This window comes from Phacochoerus africanus, chromosome 9 (genome assembly GCF_016906955.1).
Source record: "Phacochoerus africanus isolate WHEZ1 chromosome 9, ROS_Pafr_v1, whole genome shotgun sequence".
NCBI lineage: Eukaryota > Metazoa > Chordata > Mammalia > Artiodactyla > Suidae > Phacochoerus > Phacochoerus africanus.
The window spans coordinates 78,508,625-78,526,702 of record NC_062552.1 but is presented as its reverse complement, the minus strand read 5'-3'; the positions used below and the strand labels follow the sequence as shown (position 1 = coordinate 78,526,702).

At 46.0% G+C, this 18,078-nt stretch overlaps 1 gene segment (V, D, J or C); it reads left to right on the top strand.

Moving 5' to 3' along the window:
- Positions 1-1,185: 1,185 nt before the first annotated feature.
- Positions 1,186-2,337, top strand: LOC125134950 (T cell receptor alpha variable 18-like). The segment is given in 2 exon segments: positions 1,186-1,639; positions 1,773-2,337. Coding segments are annotated over 2 exon segments (474 nt in total).
- The last annotated feature ends 15,741 nt before the right edge of the window (positions 2,338-18,078 follow it).

The following is an 18,078-nucleotide window of genomic DNA, read 5'->3' as shown; positions in this document are numbered from 1 at the left end:
GCCTACAACACAGCGTCAGCAATGTGGGACCCAAGCTGCACCTGTGACCTACACCACAGCTCACGGGAACGCCAGATCCTTAATCCACTAAGCAAGGCCAGGGATGGAACCTGCATCTTCATGGGTACTAGTCGGGTTCATCAACCACTGAGCCAAGATGGGAACTCCTCCCTGTGATTTTTCTAAGCACATTGATAATTTGTGCCAAAGAAAAAACTACCAGAGGCAATTTTCTCATGATAAAAAAAGTCTTAAGTCTAGTCTCAGCAGAATTCATTTTAGTGGCTTCAAACATATCTCAGATTTTCAAGTTAAAATCACCTGGTAAAGCTGAAAGTGAGGCTAAAAAGAATGTGAGGCTATCCTCACATCTAGGGTTAAACATATTGATTTTTTTTGACATATTGATTTGCAATGACCAATTACATTTAAAATTTGATGAAAAATTCCCCCCGTGGCTCAGCAGGTTATGAACCTGACTAGAATCCATGAGGTTGCAGGTTCGATCCCTCTCTTCGCTGAGTGGGAAAAGGATCTGGCGTTGCCATGAGCTGTGGTGTAGGTGGCAAATGCTGCTTGGATCCTGCATTGCTGTGGCTGTGCTGTAGGCTGGCAGCTATAGCTCTGATTCCACCCCTAGCCTGACAACCTGGGTATGCTGTGTGTGTGAGATCATAGGAAAGAAAGAAAGAGAGAGAGAAAGAAAGAAGAAAGAAAGAAAGAAAGAAAGAAAGAAAGAAAGAAAGAAGGAAGAAAGAAAGAAGGAAAGAAAGAAAGAAGAAAGAAAAGGAAGAAAGAAAAGAAAATTTGATGTAACACCTCTTTTGGAAATTACTTGTTGTCATGGACCTCTACCTAGAGCAGTGAGCCACAAGTCCCACTATTAAGGGATGCAAAGAATTTGCTGAGTAGGATGCAAAGGATAAATGCCACTGAAGATTGAACTCTACTGGTATTTTCAATAGCACTTCTATTGTTTTTGATAATGCTTTGGCCCCACAGTTTTCTATTTTTAGGATTTTTCACTATCCCAACTTCCAGCATACTTAATGCATGCGGTTTGGAAGTTGAGGGGGTATTTCAGAAATACATGTATTGAGTTTTCACAGGAATTCTTGTATTTAGGTACTGAGTAGAATTTTCTGAATTTGTTTTTTTTTCCACACGTGTATGATATTTGTATATATTGTTGTTGTTGTTGTTGTTTTCTGCTGCTGCTACCTGAACATTTCACACTCTTGACAGGTTTTGTGACTGAGGAGGCATGATGTGAACTCATTCAATAAGAGCAATATGTTTGTCAGCAATTTCTGCTTAGAGTCCTGCCCTGTTCTCCTTGATTGCTCAGGCTGTTAACATCAGAACGAATAGGTCAGACTCGGGTGTGGTGCAGTTTGCAGAATGGCCACCAGAGGGCAGGGCTTTCTTCAGATGCGGTGCAGGTTTGGCTGAAGGGGCTGCTACTTGGCAGCCACAAGGCATTTGCTTGCTCCTGGGCAGGAGGGCCTCTCCCTTTGCACAAGCTCTCGCTGGATTTTAGCCTTGTTAGATTCGGTGTATTCCAGAGAGCAAGGACCATTTTCTTTGGCTAACATGCTTTCTGCCACTCACCCCGTTCTTGTGATCTTCTTAATCATCGGTAAGTAACAAGTTGATCCTAAATGCTCATGGTTTTGCATTTTCCTGTAATCCTGGTTAGTTTCACGTTGTCCTCTCTTCCTGAACCCTCCCCTTCTGTACAACACTAATTTAACAAAGTGATTCTTTTCTAGGAGGGTCCAACGGAGACTCAGTGAACCAAACTGAAGTCCCAGTGGTTCTTCCAGAGGAGGCACCTTTGACACTGAGCTGCACTTACCAGACCATTTCTTCAGACCCCTATCTTTTCTGGTATGTCCAGTATCCCAACAGAGCTCCTCAACTCCTCCTGAAGGGGTCAACTGCAAAACCAAGGGCAGAGGAGCAAGGTTTCCAGGCCACTCTGGTTAAGAGTGACAAGACCTTCCACCTGCAGAAACGCTCAGTGCAAACATCAGACTCGGCTGTGTACTACTGTGCCGTGAGTGACACAGTGAGAGGGGCTGCAGGGGGAGCTGAGCACAAACCCAGAGGGCACAGGTGGGGACTGGCTGTGGGCTGCCCTGGGAGGGGGGTTCTTCTCTGTCTCTGCTCTGGCATGCTGGAGGCATCCTCAGGGTAGTTCCAGCTCTGATGCTCAGAGCCAGGATCCTTGGAATTCTTGGATTGCTGGTCAGAGAGGAATCTAGGCCAGGGCAGTTTAAGAGGAACCTAAGAGCTCGTCTCAGAAATGCCCTTTTTCTCAGCCCAGCCTCTTTCCTCCAGACGGCACAGAATTTCTTGGAAGTGACACTAGCTCCAGCATCTTCCTGTCATCACGGCAGCTCTTACAGAACACTCAATAATCATCCCACTTCTGGACTTGAGATCTGTGCTTTGAGAAACTCTGGATTCTGAACATGGCCAGGACCGCATAACCTAACGTCTTGCTTCTATCATGGCATTTATGCCTGTGGTCCTTCTGAAGTGAGTCCGATTCAGTGGCCAAGGAAACACTCAGGTGTTTGTGTATGCAGAGACGAGGACACACATGGACCCTTGTTCACTGGGACCCCAAGGGCTTACAATAGTTCCTAGTTTCTCCACCAAAGGAACACAAACCAGAGAAATGTGTGCCTCTCACGGAAACCCTCAGGGGATGTGGCTCAGCAAGAGATGCTTGTCCTAACATTCTGGAGATCTCTGAACCACTCTCTCCTTTATCCGTCTTGCATGATTCACTGGGCCTGACAGGTTTTGCAGGGCCTACAACTTCTTTGATTTCAGAAGCATTGTTTTAGCAAAAGAACTTAAAATTAGAAATACACATTTCTGAGTCCCAGGATAATTAGTGGTCCTGAAATAAAGCCTAATTTGATCCACTTTAACTTGGCCTCTGTGATCTAATAAAAGTCACCATCTTTTTTAAGACCGAAACATACTTGTCTTATTTTGTCCTGACATTTGTAGGTTCTTTACACATAGGCCTCTTTCAACCCAGCATTTAATTTTTTTTTTTTTTTTTTTTTTTTTACTTTTTGGCTGCCACCACAGCGTATGATGGTTCCCAGGCAGAAATTGAACATGGGCCAGAGCTGTGATCGGCAGCACTTGAAGCAATGCCAGATCCTTAACCCACCAAGCCACAGTGGGAACTCCCTTCACCTATTATTAATTTGAGTATTTTCACCTCTATTAGTTTTTGTCCTTTAATTTCTATTTCTTAAAACATTTTACCCCTTTTAAAATCACAGCATTGCTTAAGAGAATTCACGGATCATAAACGTCATCTTTGTAAGCGTGTAACTGAGTGGTTTTTAGAATGTTCACAGAGCATGCAATTGTCCTCACTGTCTGGTTCCAGAACACCGAGCCCCTGAGCCATCACCCAGACCCCCTTTCCCTCAGCTACTGGCATCCACTAAGCCACTTCCTGTCTCTATGGATTTGTCTGTTCCGGGCATTTCATGGAAAGAGTGTCATATAGTGTCTGGCCTTTTGTGCCTGGCTTCTTTCCCACAGTAGAATCTTTCCAAGGTCTGTCCAGATAACAGTACTTCACTACTTCTGGTGGCAGCCTAACAGTCCACTGTCTGAAAACCCCAGATTTCTTTATCTATTCTTCACCTGTTGGCCATTCATTCATTGTTTCCACATTTTAGATATTATGTTCCATGCTTTAATGAACATTCATGTACACTAGCTCTGTCAGTCTAAACTCTAAGATGTTTTGAATTACAAGTTTTGACTTTCTGCTTTGTTTTCTCTTGGCTTTTTCTTCTTTGGGTTTTTTTGTTTGTTTTCTATGATACTAACATTTCTTCCTTGATATAAAATGAGTGAATAACAAAAGTGAAATTCTAAAAGTGAATAATAAGATGAGATAAAACTCTTTTAAAATAAGATTTGCTCTAATGTATAAGAATATCACTCTAAGTTATACCTGCATTCATTTAAGAAAAACCTTGCAGCACCTTCCCATATTTTCCAGTCATTTGAAGTCAGGCTTGGACTGTAGTTTACATGACAGTGTCCCCTGCTTTAGGATCTTAGAACACAGTGCATTCAAGTAACACAAACATCTGAAAATAATGCTTCTTTCACGATCACCTTATTCACCCACCGAACTGTATTTGTTCCCTAATATTTGTGGCCCTAACTGTTTTATGGATAATGGGAAAAGCATTTCATTTCCCCCACACACACACCTCTCTAGGGAGACAGGATCACACTCCCACTCCACAGATGGCAAACCTGAGGTCTGGAGATGCTAAGTAACCTCATCTAGGGCACATAGCCAGTGAGGAGCAGAGCTGGGGCTAGGACCTAAAGCGGATGCATGACTAGTACTCTGAGCAACTGGGGGGTAGACCCGTCAAGAAATGTGTCTGCTCTTCCCCAGAACATGCTCACGTTCTAAGATTTCATGATTGGGAAGTTTTCACTTGATGAAAAAGAATGTAATGCAATAATCCAAGCTGTACTTTCCTCAGCTGCCCATCACAGGAGTATATATGTTGCAGCCAAAAAAGGCGGTCCCTCTCTTTTATGTTCCTGAGACATAAAGTCGCTCACACACTCTCTGCTTGAACCGCCTGGCTATTCTAGGGGCCACGGCTGAGCCTCCCTGGCTGTTTTCAGGAGACAGACAGGTATTTGCCATGGAAACAGGGACTGTGTTTTTCCAAGAGAAACAAAAATACTTGATGTGGCAAATGTGTCTCCTCACTGAGGGCGTAGGACACAGCATTTTCTGTTCTGCTACAGTGTATTTCTCAGGGAAACAGGCCCTTTTCCCCACAATTAGCAAATGCAGGTATGATGTCAATATCACAGGGAAGTTTCATTGATCTCTGTGATTTTTCCTTTTTTTTTTTGTCTTTTGTCTTTTGTCTTTTTTTAAGGCCACACTGCGGCATACAGAAGTTCCCGGGCTAGGTGTGGAATAGGAGTTGTAGCTGCTGGCCTACAACACAGCGTCAGCAATGTGGGACCCAAGCTGCACCTGTGACCTACACCACAGCTCACGGGAACGCCAGATCCTTAATCCACTAAGCAAGGCCAGGGATGGAACCTGCATCTTCATGGGTACTAGTCGGGTTCATCAACCACTGAGCCAAGATGGGAACTCCTCCCTGTGATTTTTCTAAGCACATTGATAATTTGTGCCAAAGAAAAAACTACCAGAGGCAATTTTCTCATGATAAAAAAAGTCTTAAGTCTAGTCTCAGCAGAATTCATTTTAGTGGCTTCAAACATATCTCAGATTTTCAAGTTAAAATCACCTGGTAAAGCTGAAAGTGAGGCTAAAAAGAATGTGAGGCTATCCTCACATCTAGGGTTAAACATATTGATTTTTTTTTGACATATTGATTTGCAATGACCAATTACATTTAAAATTTGATGAAAAATTCCCCCCGTGGCTCAGCAGGTTATGAACCTGACTAGAATCCATGAGGTTGCAGGTTCGATCCCTCTCTTCGCTGAGTGGGAAAAGGATCTGGCGTTGCCATGAGCTGTGGTGTAGGTGGCAAATGCTGCTTGGATCCTGCATTGCTGTGGCTGTGCTGTAGGCTGGCAGCTATAGCTCTGATTCCACCCCTAGCCTGACAACCTGGGTATGCTGTGTGTGTGAGATCATAGGAAAGAAAGAAAGAAAGAGAGAGAGAAAGAAAGAAAAAAGAAAGAAAGAAAGAAAGAAAGAAGGAAGAAAGAAAGAAGGAAAGAAAGAAAGAAGAAAGAAAAGGAAGAAAGAAAAGAAAATTTGATGTAACACCTCTTTTGGAAATTACTTGTTGTCATGGACCTCTACCTAGAGCAGTGAGCCACAGTCCCCACTATTAAGGGATGCAAAGAATTTGCTGAGTAGGATGCAAAGGATAAATGCCACTGAAGATTGAACTCTACTGGTATTTTCAATAGCACTTCTATTGTTTTTGATAATGCTTTGGCCCCACAGTTTTCTATTTTTAGGATTTTTCACTATCCCAACTTCCAGCATACTTAATGCATGCGGTTTGGAAGTTGAGGGGGTATTTCAGAAATACATGTATTGAGTTTTCACAGGAATTCTTGTATTTAGGTACTGAGTAGAATTTTCTGAATTTGTTTTTTTTCCACACGTGTATGATATTTGTATATATTGTTGTTGTTGTTGTTGTTTTCTGCTGCTGCTACCTGAACATTTCACACTCTTGACAGGTTTTGTGACTGAGGAGGCATGATGTGAACTCATTCAATAAGAGCAATATGTTTGTCAGCAATTTCTGCTTAGAGTCCTGCCCTGTTCTCCTTGATTGCTCAGGCTGTTAACATCAGAACGAATAGGTCAGACTCGGGTGTGGTGCAGTTTGCAGAATGGCCACCAGAGGGCAGGGCTTTCTTCAGATGCGGTGCAGGTTTGGCTGAAGGGGCTGCTACTTGGCAGCCACAAGGCATTTGCTTGCTCCTGGGCAGGAGGGCCTCTCCCTTTGCACAAGCTCTCGCTGGATTTTAGCCTTGTTAGATTCGGTGTATTCCAGAGAGCAAGGACCATTTTCTTTGGCTAACATGCTTTCTGCCACTCACCCCGTTCTTGTGATCTTCTTAATCATCGGTAAGTAACAAGTTGATCCTAAATGCTCATGGTTTTGCATTTTCCTGTAATCCTGGTTAGTTTCACGTTGTCCTCTCTTCCTGAACCCTCCCCTTCTGTACAACACTAATGTAACAAAGTGATTCTTTTCTAGGAGGGTCCAACGGAGACTCAGTGAACCAAACTGAAGTCCCAGTGGTTCTTCCAGAGGAGGCACCTTTGACACTGAGCTGCACTTACCAGACCATTTCTTCAGACCCCTATCTTTTCTGGTATGTCCAGTATCCCAACAGAGCTCCTCAACTCCTCCTGAAGGGGTCAACTGCAAAACCAAGGGCAGAGGAGCAAGGTTTCCAGGCCACTCTGGTTAAGAGTGACAAGACCTTCCACCTGCAGAAACGCTCAGTGCAAACATCAGACTCGGCTGTGTACTACTGCGCCCTGAGTGACACAGTGAGAGGGGCTGCAGGGGGAGCTGAGCATAAACCCAGAGGGCACAGGTGGGGACTGGCTGTGGGCTGCCCTGGAGGGGGGGTTCTTCTCTGTCTCTGCTCTGGCATGCTGGAGGCATCCTCAGGGTAGTTCCAGCTCTGATGCTCAGAGCCAGGATCCTTGGAATTCTTGGATTGCTGGACAGAGAGGACTCTAGGCCAGGGCAGTTTAAGAGGAACCTAAGAGCTCGTCTCAGAAATGCCCTTTTTCTCAGCCCAGCCTCTTTCCTCCAGACGGCACAGAATTTCTTGGAAGTGACACTAGCTCCAGCATCTTCCTGTCATCACAGCAGCTCTTACAGAACACTCAATAATCATCCCACTTCTGGACTTGAGATCTGTGCTTTGAGAAACTCTGGATTCTGGACATGGCCAGGACCGCGTAACCTAACGTCTTGTTTCTATCATGGCATTTATGCCTGTGGTCCTTCTGAAGTGAGTCCGATTCAGTGGCCAAGGAAACACTCAGGTGTTTGTTTATGCAGAGACGAGGACACACATGGACCCTTGTTCACTGGGACCCCAAGGGCTTACAATAGTTCCCTAGTTTCTCCACCAAAGGAACACAAACCAGAGAAATGTGTGCCTCTCACGGAAACCCTCAGGGGACGTGGCTCAGCAAGAGATGCTTCTCCTAACACCCTGGAGATCCCTGCATGTCCTCTCTCCTTTGTCCATCTTGCATGATTCACTGGGCCTTATGGGTCTGCATGCAGTGTTTGGGGCCTGAAGGTTCTTTGATTCCTGAGGCTCTCCCTAAGAAGCAGAACCTAGAATTACAAATACATGTTTCTGGGCCCCAGGATAACGTCTATCTTGACCCATGGGAACTCAGCCTCTGGGATCCCATAAAGGTCACCGTCTTCTTTAAGACCCAGCTTCCTAATTGTCTCATTCTGTCCTGATATTTCTAGTACCCACAGGAATAGAATCACATGGTGTCTGGCCCTGGGTGACCGGCTTTCACAGAGCAGAATCTTCTCAAGGTCTGTCCAGTTAACAGTACTTCACTACTTCTCGTGGTGGCGTAACAGTCCACCGTCTGAAAACCCCAGTTTCTTTATTCATTCATCCCTTGGCCATTCAGTCGATGTTTCCACTTTTTAGATGTTACGAACAAGGCTGCAATGAACATTCGTGTACCCCAGCTCTTTGTCACTCTAAACTCTAATAAACTTTGAATTATGAGTTTTGGCTTTTTGCTTTGTTTTCTCTTATGTTTTGTTTTCTTTAGTTTTGTTTGCGTTATATGGTACCAACATTTCTCTCTTGATATAAAATGAGTAAATGCCTGAGAAGAAACTCTTTTAAAATAATGCTTTACACCAATGGGAGATATTACCATTCCAAGTTATACCTGCATTCATTTAAGAAATCTTTTGGATCAGCTACTCATATGTTCCAGTCACTTGCAGAAAGGCTGGAACTAGAGTTTACATGACAGAGAGTCTGCAGCTTTAAGACTTTAGAACGCAGTGCATTAAATGACACATGCGTCGGTAAACAATGCTTCTTTTCGCAGATCACCTGATTCACTCACTAAGCTGTATTTGTGGCACTACCGTTCTATAGGCAAAGGGCAAAGCATTTTGTATCAGTCCCTACCTCTCTAGGTCAATACTGTCACAGTCCCAGTTGACAGATGATGAAGTTGCAGGTGCATCAAGCAACTTCCTCAAGTTTGCATCACCAGGGAGCAGCAGAGCTTGGGCTCGGACCTAAATCTGTCTGATGCATGACTAATGCTCTCCACAAGCAGTTGATGGAGCCATCAAGACGTCTTTCTTCTCTTCACTCCAAATAGGCTGGAATTCTTAGATCGCATCATTTTTGAAGTGTTCATTTGATGAAAAGGCAGTTAAGGCAACAATCAAAGCAATACTTTACCCAACTGCCAATCACTGGAGTCTATGTAGATACGTGCATGTTGAAGCCAGAAGAGGAAGTCACCAGCTTTTATGTTCTTGAAACACAAAGTAGCTCAGATGCTCTCTGATGGAACAGTCTGGCTATTCTCGGGGCCATGGCTGAGCCTCTGGGGCTGTTATCTGGAGACAAACATGTACTTGTCATGGAAATGGGAATTATAGTTTTCAAAAACAAGCTAAAATTACTCCCAATACAAACAGAAATACACCCAAAAAAATCCTCATCGAGCGTGTAGGACATAGCATTTTCTTTCTGCTACAGGATAATATCTCATGAAAATTGATTTGTTTACCCAATTCTACATACAGGAATGATGGCAACATGATGGGGACGTTTCATTGATTCTTGGTATTTTTCTAAGCACATAAAGAGTTTGTGCCCAAAGAAAGACTGTCAGAGGCAATTTTCTCACAATAAAGAAGGCTCAACTCTGGTGTTAGCAGAATTGGTTTTGGTGGCTTCATGAATTTCTAGGGGTTTCAAGTTCAAGTTACCTGGCAAAGCTGAGTGTGAGGATAAGAGGAATTCCAGTCTATCCTCGTGTCTAATGTTAAACACATTAGTCTGTGAAGAGAGTAACATTTAAAATTTGACAAGCCTGGTGTTTTGGGAAATGTTCACATGGACCTCTCGCTAGAGCAGTGAGCCCCAAGTCCCACTCTTGTGAGGCTGCAAAGAGTTTTCTGAATCTGATGCAAAGCTCAAATGCCCCTGGAGACTGAACCCTTGACATTGGACAAGAAGGCTTCTGTTGTTCTTGACAGTGCCTTGGCTCCTACATTGTCGGTTTTTAGGGATTTCTCTAGCCCAGTTTGCACCGTTCTTCATGTAGGTGGTTTGGGAGAGTTGTAGTGATTCAGAAACACCCGTTGAGTTTCCACTGGGATTCTTGTCTTCAGACACTGAGTAAAATTTTCTTAATTTATTTGGGTTCTACACACCTCATGAGTGTACATACGCGTGTCTTCTTCCCCTGCTGCTGTGTGAACATAGCACAGGTTTGACAGATTTTGTGACTCAAGAGGTGTGATGTGAAATCATTCATTAGCAACAACATGATGCTCAGGGAACTCACATTGGATTCCATGCAAAGTCAGAACACGTCTTTTGCTTTTCTGCTGGCAAGTCAAAACCCCATATACTGTTCTCTGTTACTTCCTGATCCAAGAGGAACTGACGGAAGAGGGTTCAATCTGCCATGTTTATTTCCAACCTGAGAGTTATCATTAGACAAATTGCTGTGCAAAAGCCTAGCATTTCCTCCCTGGGAGGAAGGGAGCGTGTGTCATGACACAGACAAATGTGCCCTGTATCTGCTGACTCAGTTTCCTGGGTGGGGGCACAAGCCTCACCCAGCCCAGTAACTTGGTCTGCACCTCTGAGCACAGGGGACGGAATTAAGTCCTGCCCTTGAGTTAGGACAGAGGACATTTCCCCCTGGGGAAGAGCTCCCAATATGCTGATTGCCAGCGTGCTGAGGGCATCTTGGCCTCTGCCTATCTTGGTAAGGATGGCCACACGCACAGGACTCATGCTCCCTTTGAAATAGAGTTTTAACTAAAGAACGACCCCCCCCCCCCCTTGGCTAAGAAGGCAGCTGCAAGCCTTTCCAGCTATGCTCATCACTATACCACCCTTCTTGTAATAATGTAACAACTGTGTACCCTGTATCCAAGCCAGCAACCCTGCTAATCAGGTACCCAACATTGCTTATCAGTTCCGCTTCTGTAACCTTGCCCGCTCAGTTTCTTAGGGAGGAAGATTGTCTGCTTGGGGATGGGGGAGGTCCGGGATGCTTACATGGAAAAATCAAGACCTTGTAGTGTATAAAAGTTACTGAAAACAAAGACCTGGTGCTCAGACTCTGGAGGTGACTCCTCTGAGCCCGCACCCGTGCTGAATAAACCTTGCTTTTCCATATCTCTGAGTGCTGTTTGTCTCCTTCCACTGCCACGGTTTTTGCAGTCTCCGCAACGTTTTTGGTGCGTTGGCTGGGAAGCTGACAACGGAGCTGGCCTCTTGTGCCACCGTTGTCAAGGAACCAGGGGAGGCCACGATCGCTGGATGGGTGACAGGTGGATAGCACGCACCGGCCATTTTGTTGGCCCACACCGCTTCCCAAACGGACTCAGAAGGATAGTGGAAACAGGTTCCAGGACAGGACGTCAGACTGGTGAGTGCCCCAGGGACATCTGCTCAAGTCAGGCCCCACCATATGGCAAAAGGAGAGACTGATCACCTCTCAGTGACCAAAGGGTCACTCATGTCAGGGTTTGCTCCCTTGGGATTGGGAGGCTTGTCAATTCTGGTGTGTGTGTGTATGTGTGTGTGTGTATGTGTGTAGAGTGAGCGACTGGAGAGAACAAGAGCCCATGCTCCACCGTCTTTGGACTACAGAGCCAGAGTGAGTCCTAACCTGCAGTTCCGTGGCGACCCTCATACGGCTTATGGTGGCCCTCTTCGGGGGGATCCTGACGTTGAGGTTTATACAGTCCCACCTATACTAAGAGGCGCCTGAAATATCTCCTCCGGGGGAGCGGTCAGGCGGACAAAGTGATTGTTACCTGAGGCCTTGTCCTCACTGTTTGTCTTGCGTCACGTCACCGGCACAGGGTGGGACTTCACACAATGGGTAAATCGGCTTCCAAGCCCACTGTCTTAGAGTGTATGGTTAAGAGTTTTAAGAAAGGATTTCCTAGAGATTATGGTGTTAAACTGAGTCTTGGAAAACTGTATCCTCTGTACCCTAGAGTGGCCCTCCTTTGGTGTTGCCTGGCCTCCAGAAGGGATCTTAGATGTGTTCACAGTTACAGCAGTATTTAATGTTATAACAGGAGACCCTGGACACCCAGACCATTTTCCGTATATTGATCAATGGTTGGAAATTACCTATTTGAGGCCCCCATGGGTTCGGTTCTGCACCGCAGACCAGGAACAGTGTAAGGTGCTAGTAGCCCAGTCCAAGAAGAGAATCTTGTCTCAAAAGAAGGTGCCACCTACTTATCAAGGGGAACCTGAGGACTCGCCCCCTATGCCACCACCTTATGTGCTGCCGGCCCCACCTCCAGGAGCCGAAGGTCCCCAGATGCCAGATAGCCCACCGCCTTCTGTTTCTCCTCCTCCTTCTGCTTCTGAAGTTCCCGAGGTTATATCACCCCCACAGCCAGATTCTCCAGAACCTATGAGCAGATGTCTCCGGTCAGCTCAGGGAGCAGCCACTCCAGCATTGCAAATGCCCTTACGGGAGACACGGGAACCACAGCAAGTCGCCCCCGATGGGACCATACAAGAGGGGGGATGTTTTTATTATTACCAGCCCTTCTCCACTGCTGATCTCCTCACTGGAAACACCATACTCCCTCATATTCTGAAAAGCCTCAGGCGCTGATTGATCTCTTAGAATTCATTTTCCAGACACACTGTCCCACCTGGATAGACTGCCGGCAACTCCTTTTTACTCTGACACTGAAGAGCACTGGCGAATTGTAAGAGAAGCCCAAAAATGGCTTCAGGCCAATGCGGGGGGTCGAGCAGACTTGGCAAACTGGGTGAGGGAAGCCTTCCCAGAAGAAAACCCCCACTGGGACTATGACACTGAAGAAGGGAAACGTAACCGAGAGAGGTACCGGCAGGCCTTCCTACAGGGGGCAAAAGCTGGGGCTAAAAGTCCCCCTAATATAGCTCAGATCAGTGAGATACTACAAGATCTCTCCTTTCCCTACTGATGGAGGCAGGGTATCGGGTATCAAAGAGAAAGGCACAAATCTGCAAAAAAACAAGTCAAGTATCTGGGCTTCAACATCATGCCGGGCTGACAAATGCTGGGGACTGAAAAAAAGCAGGCAGTTTGTGCCATTCCTGTCCCTACCACCTGCTGGAAGGTTCGTGAGTTCCTAGGGGCAGCAGGATTCTGCTGGATATGGATCCCCGGGTTTTCAGACCTGGCCAGGCCTCTGTATGAGGCTCTAAAAGGGGAAGAAAAGGCTCCCCTTGAATGGGGACCAAGCCAGGAGACAGCGTTTCAGACAATCAAAACCAAACTCACTGAGGCTCCAGCCTTGGGACTTCCTGATGTAACCAGAGAATTTAACCTTTTTGTTCATGAGAAAAATAGGATGGCTTTGGGAGTCTTAACTCAAGAATTTGGGCCTTGGCAGAGGCCAGTGACATATCTGTCTAAACAAATTGACTCAGTTGCAGCCGGATGGCCTCCCTGCCTCCGAGCGCTGGCAGCTACCACCTTCTTGGTGAGAGAGGCTGACGAGTTGACCCTGGGACAAAATCTCAATGTTAAAGTCCCACACTCAGTTGTAACCCTAATGGATACCAGGGGCCACCATTGGCTCATACATGCACGAATGACTCAATATCAAGGGTTACTATGTGAAAATCCATGGGTAAAACTGGAGGTTGTACGAACTCTGAACCCAGCCACTTTTCTGCCAGATGAAGAGGGGCCCCATAGACCAGCTGGGGCACAGCACTGTGGACTGTCCCCATTTGAGGATATGGAAGTGCACTTCACTGAGGTCACCCCTAGTAAGGGGTACAAATATTTACTAGTTTTTATCTGTACTTTTTCAGGATGGGTAAAGGCCTTCCCTACCTGAACTGAAAAGGCAAGGGAAGTAACCAAGGCACTCCTGAGAGACATTATTCCCAGATATGGAATGCCTCTGACCATTGGGTCAGATAATGGACTGGCATTTGTGGCTGAAACAGTACAACAGGTGACAAAAGCTTTACAGATCCGATGGAAACTACACTCTGCTTATTGCCCTCAAAGTTCAGGGAAAGTAGAACACATGAACCGAACTCTAAAACAGACACTGGCAAAGCTATGTCAGGAAACTGGCTTGCCCTGGATAGACATGTTGCTGGTGGCCCTCTTAAAAGTGAGATGTTCACCCTGAGCGGGAAGAGGATTCTCGCCATTTGAAGTCTTATATGGAAGGCCACCTCCACTAATCAGTTTAAAAGCAAACACCCGGGAGTTGGGAGACTTGGAATTACATAAACAATTACAAGGACTGGGGCTCACTATTTCTCGGATACATAAATGGGCCACAGACAGAATACCTGTGTCCTTAGGTATAACAGTACACCCCCACAAGCCAGGGGACCAGGTGTGGATAAAGGACTGGAAAAAGGAGCCCTTGAGGCCAGTATGGAAGGGCCCCTATACTGTAATTCTAACCACCCTCACTGCGCTTAAAGTAACAGGAATAGATGCTTGGATCCATCATTCCAGAGTTAAACCAGCTGGCCCAGCTGACGACCGTGGAGAGTGGGAGACTGCCCTCGATCCGGAGAGACCTCTTCACCTGACAACACAGAGACGGAGAGGACGATCTCAAAGCCCTGCTCTGACCACACCGGAAGCTGGTCAGTCAACGCACGGCTGAAGCTTGAGGAATCAGCTGCCTGTGAGCCCAAATGGAAGGAGGGTTTCAAAATAAGCATTCGCACTGATGGAAGAGGCCTTGACCCTGGAGCTGTGCTACATTTCCAGAGAATCACGTTTACACTCCAAGCTGCCTCTCACAGAGTCTTTCATTCCTTTTATAAAGAGATAAGAAACACCCCACCTCCCATTTCGGCCACAACTAAGAACTTATTCTTAGCCCTGGCAGAAACTATTACACAAACTCTCAAGGTCTCCTCTTGTTATGTATGCGGGGGAACGAACACAGGAGACCACTGGCCTTGGCAAGCCAGAGAAATGGACCCATTAGAGCCTCATAATGAGACTGCATACCCCCAACTCACCAATGGGGTATGGTTCCTCAGAACTGCTATTAGAGGCAAAAATTGTCTTGCGAGGTGGGGAGGACGGTTTAATGTTTCAGTTGAAAGCCTAACATGTTTAGGTCTAAGGTATTACAATCTGACTGCCCAAAAGACTCAATGGTGGTCATCCTCCAATCTCTCAGAGCCCAAGCCTAATCCCTTGTCTAACTTTTCCCTCCTTCAACAAGCATGGGGAGATATCAGTGCTAATATCCAGTGGCGGGCACCAAAGGGATTATATTGGATTTGTGAAAAAATGGCCTATTCCATACTCCCCCCCAATTGGGCTGGGGCATATGTACTGGAAACAATCAGGCCTTCCTTCTTCCTGCTCCCACTATCACTAGGGAAACAACTGGGGGTTCCTATATATAGGGCACAGGGTGCCTGGAGAGACCGGAGGGCTCTCCAAATTGGAAACTGGGAAGATGATAAATGGCCCCCAGAACAGATAATTCAATATTATGGGCCTGCCACCTGGACAGAGGATGGCTCTTGGGGATATCGCACCCCTATCTATATGCTGAACCGCATCATCAGACTACAGGCAGTTTTGGAACTTATAACAAATGACACTGCAAGGGCCTTGACTATATTGGCCCAATAACAAACTAAAATACGCAGTGCAATCTACCAAAATCACTTGGCCTTGGATTATTTACTTGCTTCTAAAGGAGGAGTTTGTGGAAATTTTCAACTTAAATAATTGCTGTCTACAAATAGATAACACTGGAAAGGTGGTAGAAGAAATTGCTGACCACATGACTAAACTAGCCCATGTGCCTGTACAAACTTGGAAAGGATGGGATGCAGACAATCTCTTTGGTAAATGGTTCTCTTGGTTGGGAAAAATTAAGACAATGGTCGGAATAATCATGGTTATACTTGCAGGATGCCTACTTGTTCCCTGCCTTGTACCTCTCCTGATAAATATTATAAAAGATTTTATAAAAACCATGATTAAAAAAAATGGCCTCCCACCTGCTACTTATCAGAGGCTTCCAAAGGGTTATGACTGATGATGATCTCTAAAGGGTGCAGATACACCCTGAACATCAAGAGGGGGGAATGAAATAGAGTTTTAACTAAAGAATGACCCCCCCCCCTTGGCTAAGAAGGCAGCTGCAAGCCTTTCCAGCTATGCTCATCACTATACCACCCTTCTTGTAATAATGTAACAACTGTGTACCCTGTATCCAAGCCAGCAACCCTGCTAATCAGGTACCCAACATTGCTTATCAGTTCCACTTCTGTAACCTTGCCCACTCAGTTTCTTAGGGAGGAAGATTGTCTGCTTGGGGATGGGGGAGGTCCGGGATGCTTACATGGGAAAATCAAGACCTTGTAGTGTATAAAAGTTACTGAAAACAAAGACCTGGTGCTCAGACTATGGAGGTGACTCCTCTGAGCCCGCACCAGTGCTGAATAAACCTTGCTTTTCCATATCTCTGAGTGCTGTTTGTCTCCTTCCACTGCCACAGTTTCTGCAGTTTCTGCAACACCTTCAGATCCAAGGTCATGGGAAGGGGTAGATGAGGCTACGAAGGGAGAGATAATGGGCAGAGGAATCGGGGCTTTGGGTCCTGGGACACTACATCCCTTCTCCCCTCATGGTTACACATAAGGGCTCGGTCTCCTTCTTTCCTCTTTCCTGCAGGATCCAGCACCACCCAGAATGTAGCCCAAGCCTGGCCTGCAATTTCTGTGGTGGAGGAGGAGGTGGCAACCTTGGACTGTGTATATGAAGCTGGTATTTACAGTTACCATTTCTTCTGGTACCAACACTGCCAAGCGGGAGAGGGATTTTCCTTCTTTGTCAGGAGTCATCTTATGATGAGCAGAACTCAACAGAGGGTCGGTATTCTTTGAACTTCCAGAAAGCCGCCAGGGCCATCAGCCTCACGGTCACAGCCTCAGAGCTCAGGGACTCAGCAGTGTATTTCTGTGCTCTGAGAAACCCCATGGGGCTCTGGGGGCCTGTGGGGGCCTGTGGGAGCCCCACAAACTCCTGGGTATGAGATAGTTGCCCTGGAGAAATAGACTGTCAGAGCCAGGAAGAGGCAGGGCTGTGTCAGCACAGGTAGGGTTGGGCAAGAGAACCTAAATTCACCTCAGTTTGGTTGGTTGGTTGGTTGTTTGGTTTGCCATGCAACCAGCATGTGGGAGGTTCTAGGCCAGGGACTGAACCCTTTCCACAGCAATGACCTAAGACACTGCAGGGACAGTGCCAGATCCTTACCTTGCTACATTAGAAGAGAACGCTGAGAAAGGAAGAATGTTTTGATTTCTTTTTCATTAAGAAAATAAAACAAGTCTTTTCACAAAGCACACCTAATCCCAGAGAAAGGGCAAGCGATGAGAATGACCCCCGTTGAAGCTCCTGCTTGTTGCATTGGCATACATTATTACACAGGAACCTAGACAAACAAGCTGACAGACATGGAGCCAACAGTACTTTCCATGGAGAGTCTTGAATTTCTAATAAAACAAATAAACAGGCGACACCTAAATACCAGCACATGCCCACGGACTGAATGAGCCTGGCTGATACTATTAAGCATCTAATCCTGACTTTTCAAAAGAAACTACTTAGGTGGACTAAAACAGGAATGGGTCAAGGAGGAAGAGATGGTGTTTCCAGCACCAAGTTGCCTGTGGAAGTTGACCCATCGCTCCTAAATCTACAGGTGGAAGGCTGCTGTCTTCCAGGATTGGTCCAGGGACCTCAAAGGAGATGATCTCAGGGAGGTCTCCCAACTCAGTGTTTTCCCCTCTTTTGCTGCAGAAAAGCGCTTGGCTAAGGAGCCAGATCACCCCCGCCCCTGCTGTTCTCTCCCTCTCTGTACACATCTCTCCTCTCTGGTACCTAAGTCCAGAAGTTCCAGGTGCTTCGTGACCCCCAAACTCCTACACCTCTCAATCTCACAGTGAGACAACTGGGCTCTTTTTTGGGAAATCCTTCCTTCCTGCACAGGTGCCTCCAACCGGCCTCCATGATTTAAATGGGACAATGGCCTGATTCATCTCATCTATTTCCTTCTCTCATGCTACCTGTAGTCCAATGTCCAAAAATTGTTCCATTTATCCTGTCCAGCTTTCCAGTTGGAAGGCCAGCTGTACCGTTATCAGTGAACCAGAAGTCACAGCAATTAGTTTTATTGTACTTTACAACTGTTTCCTTCTGTAATAATGGGAGGGGGAAGCTCATCATCTAACCTCAGATTTTTGAGAATCACG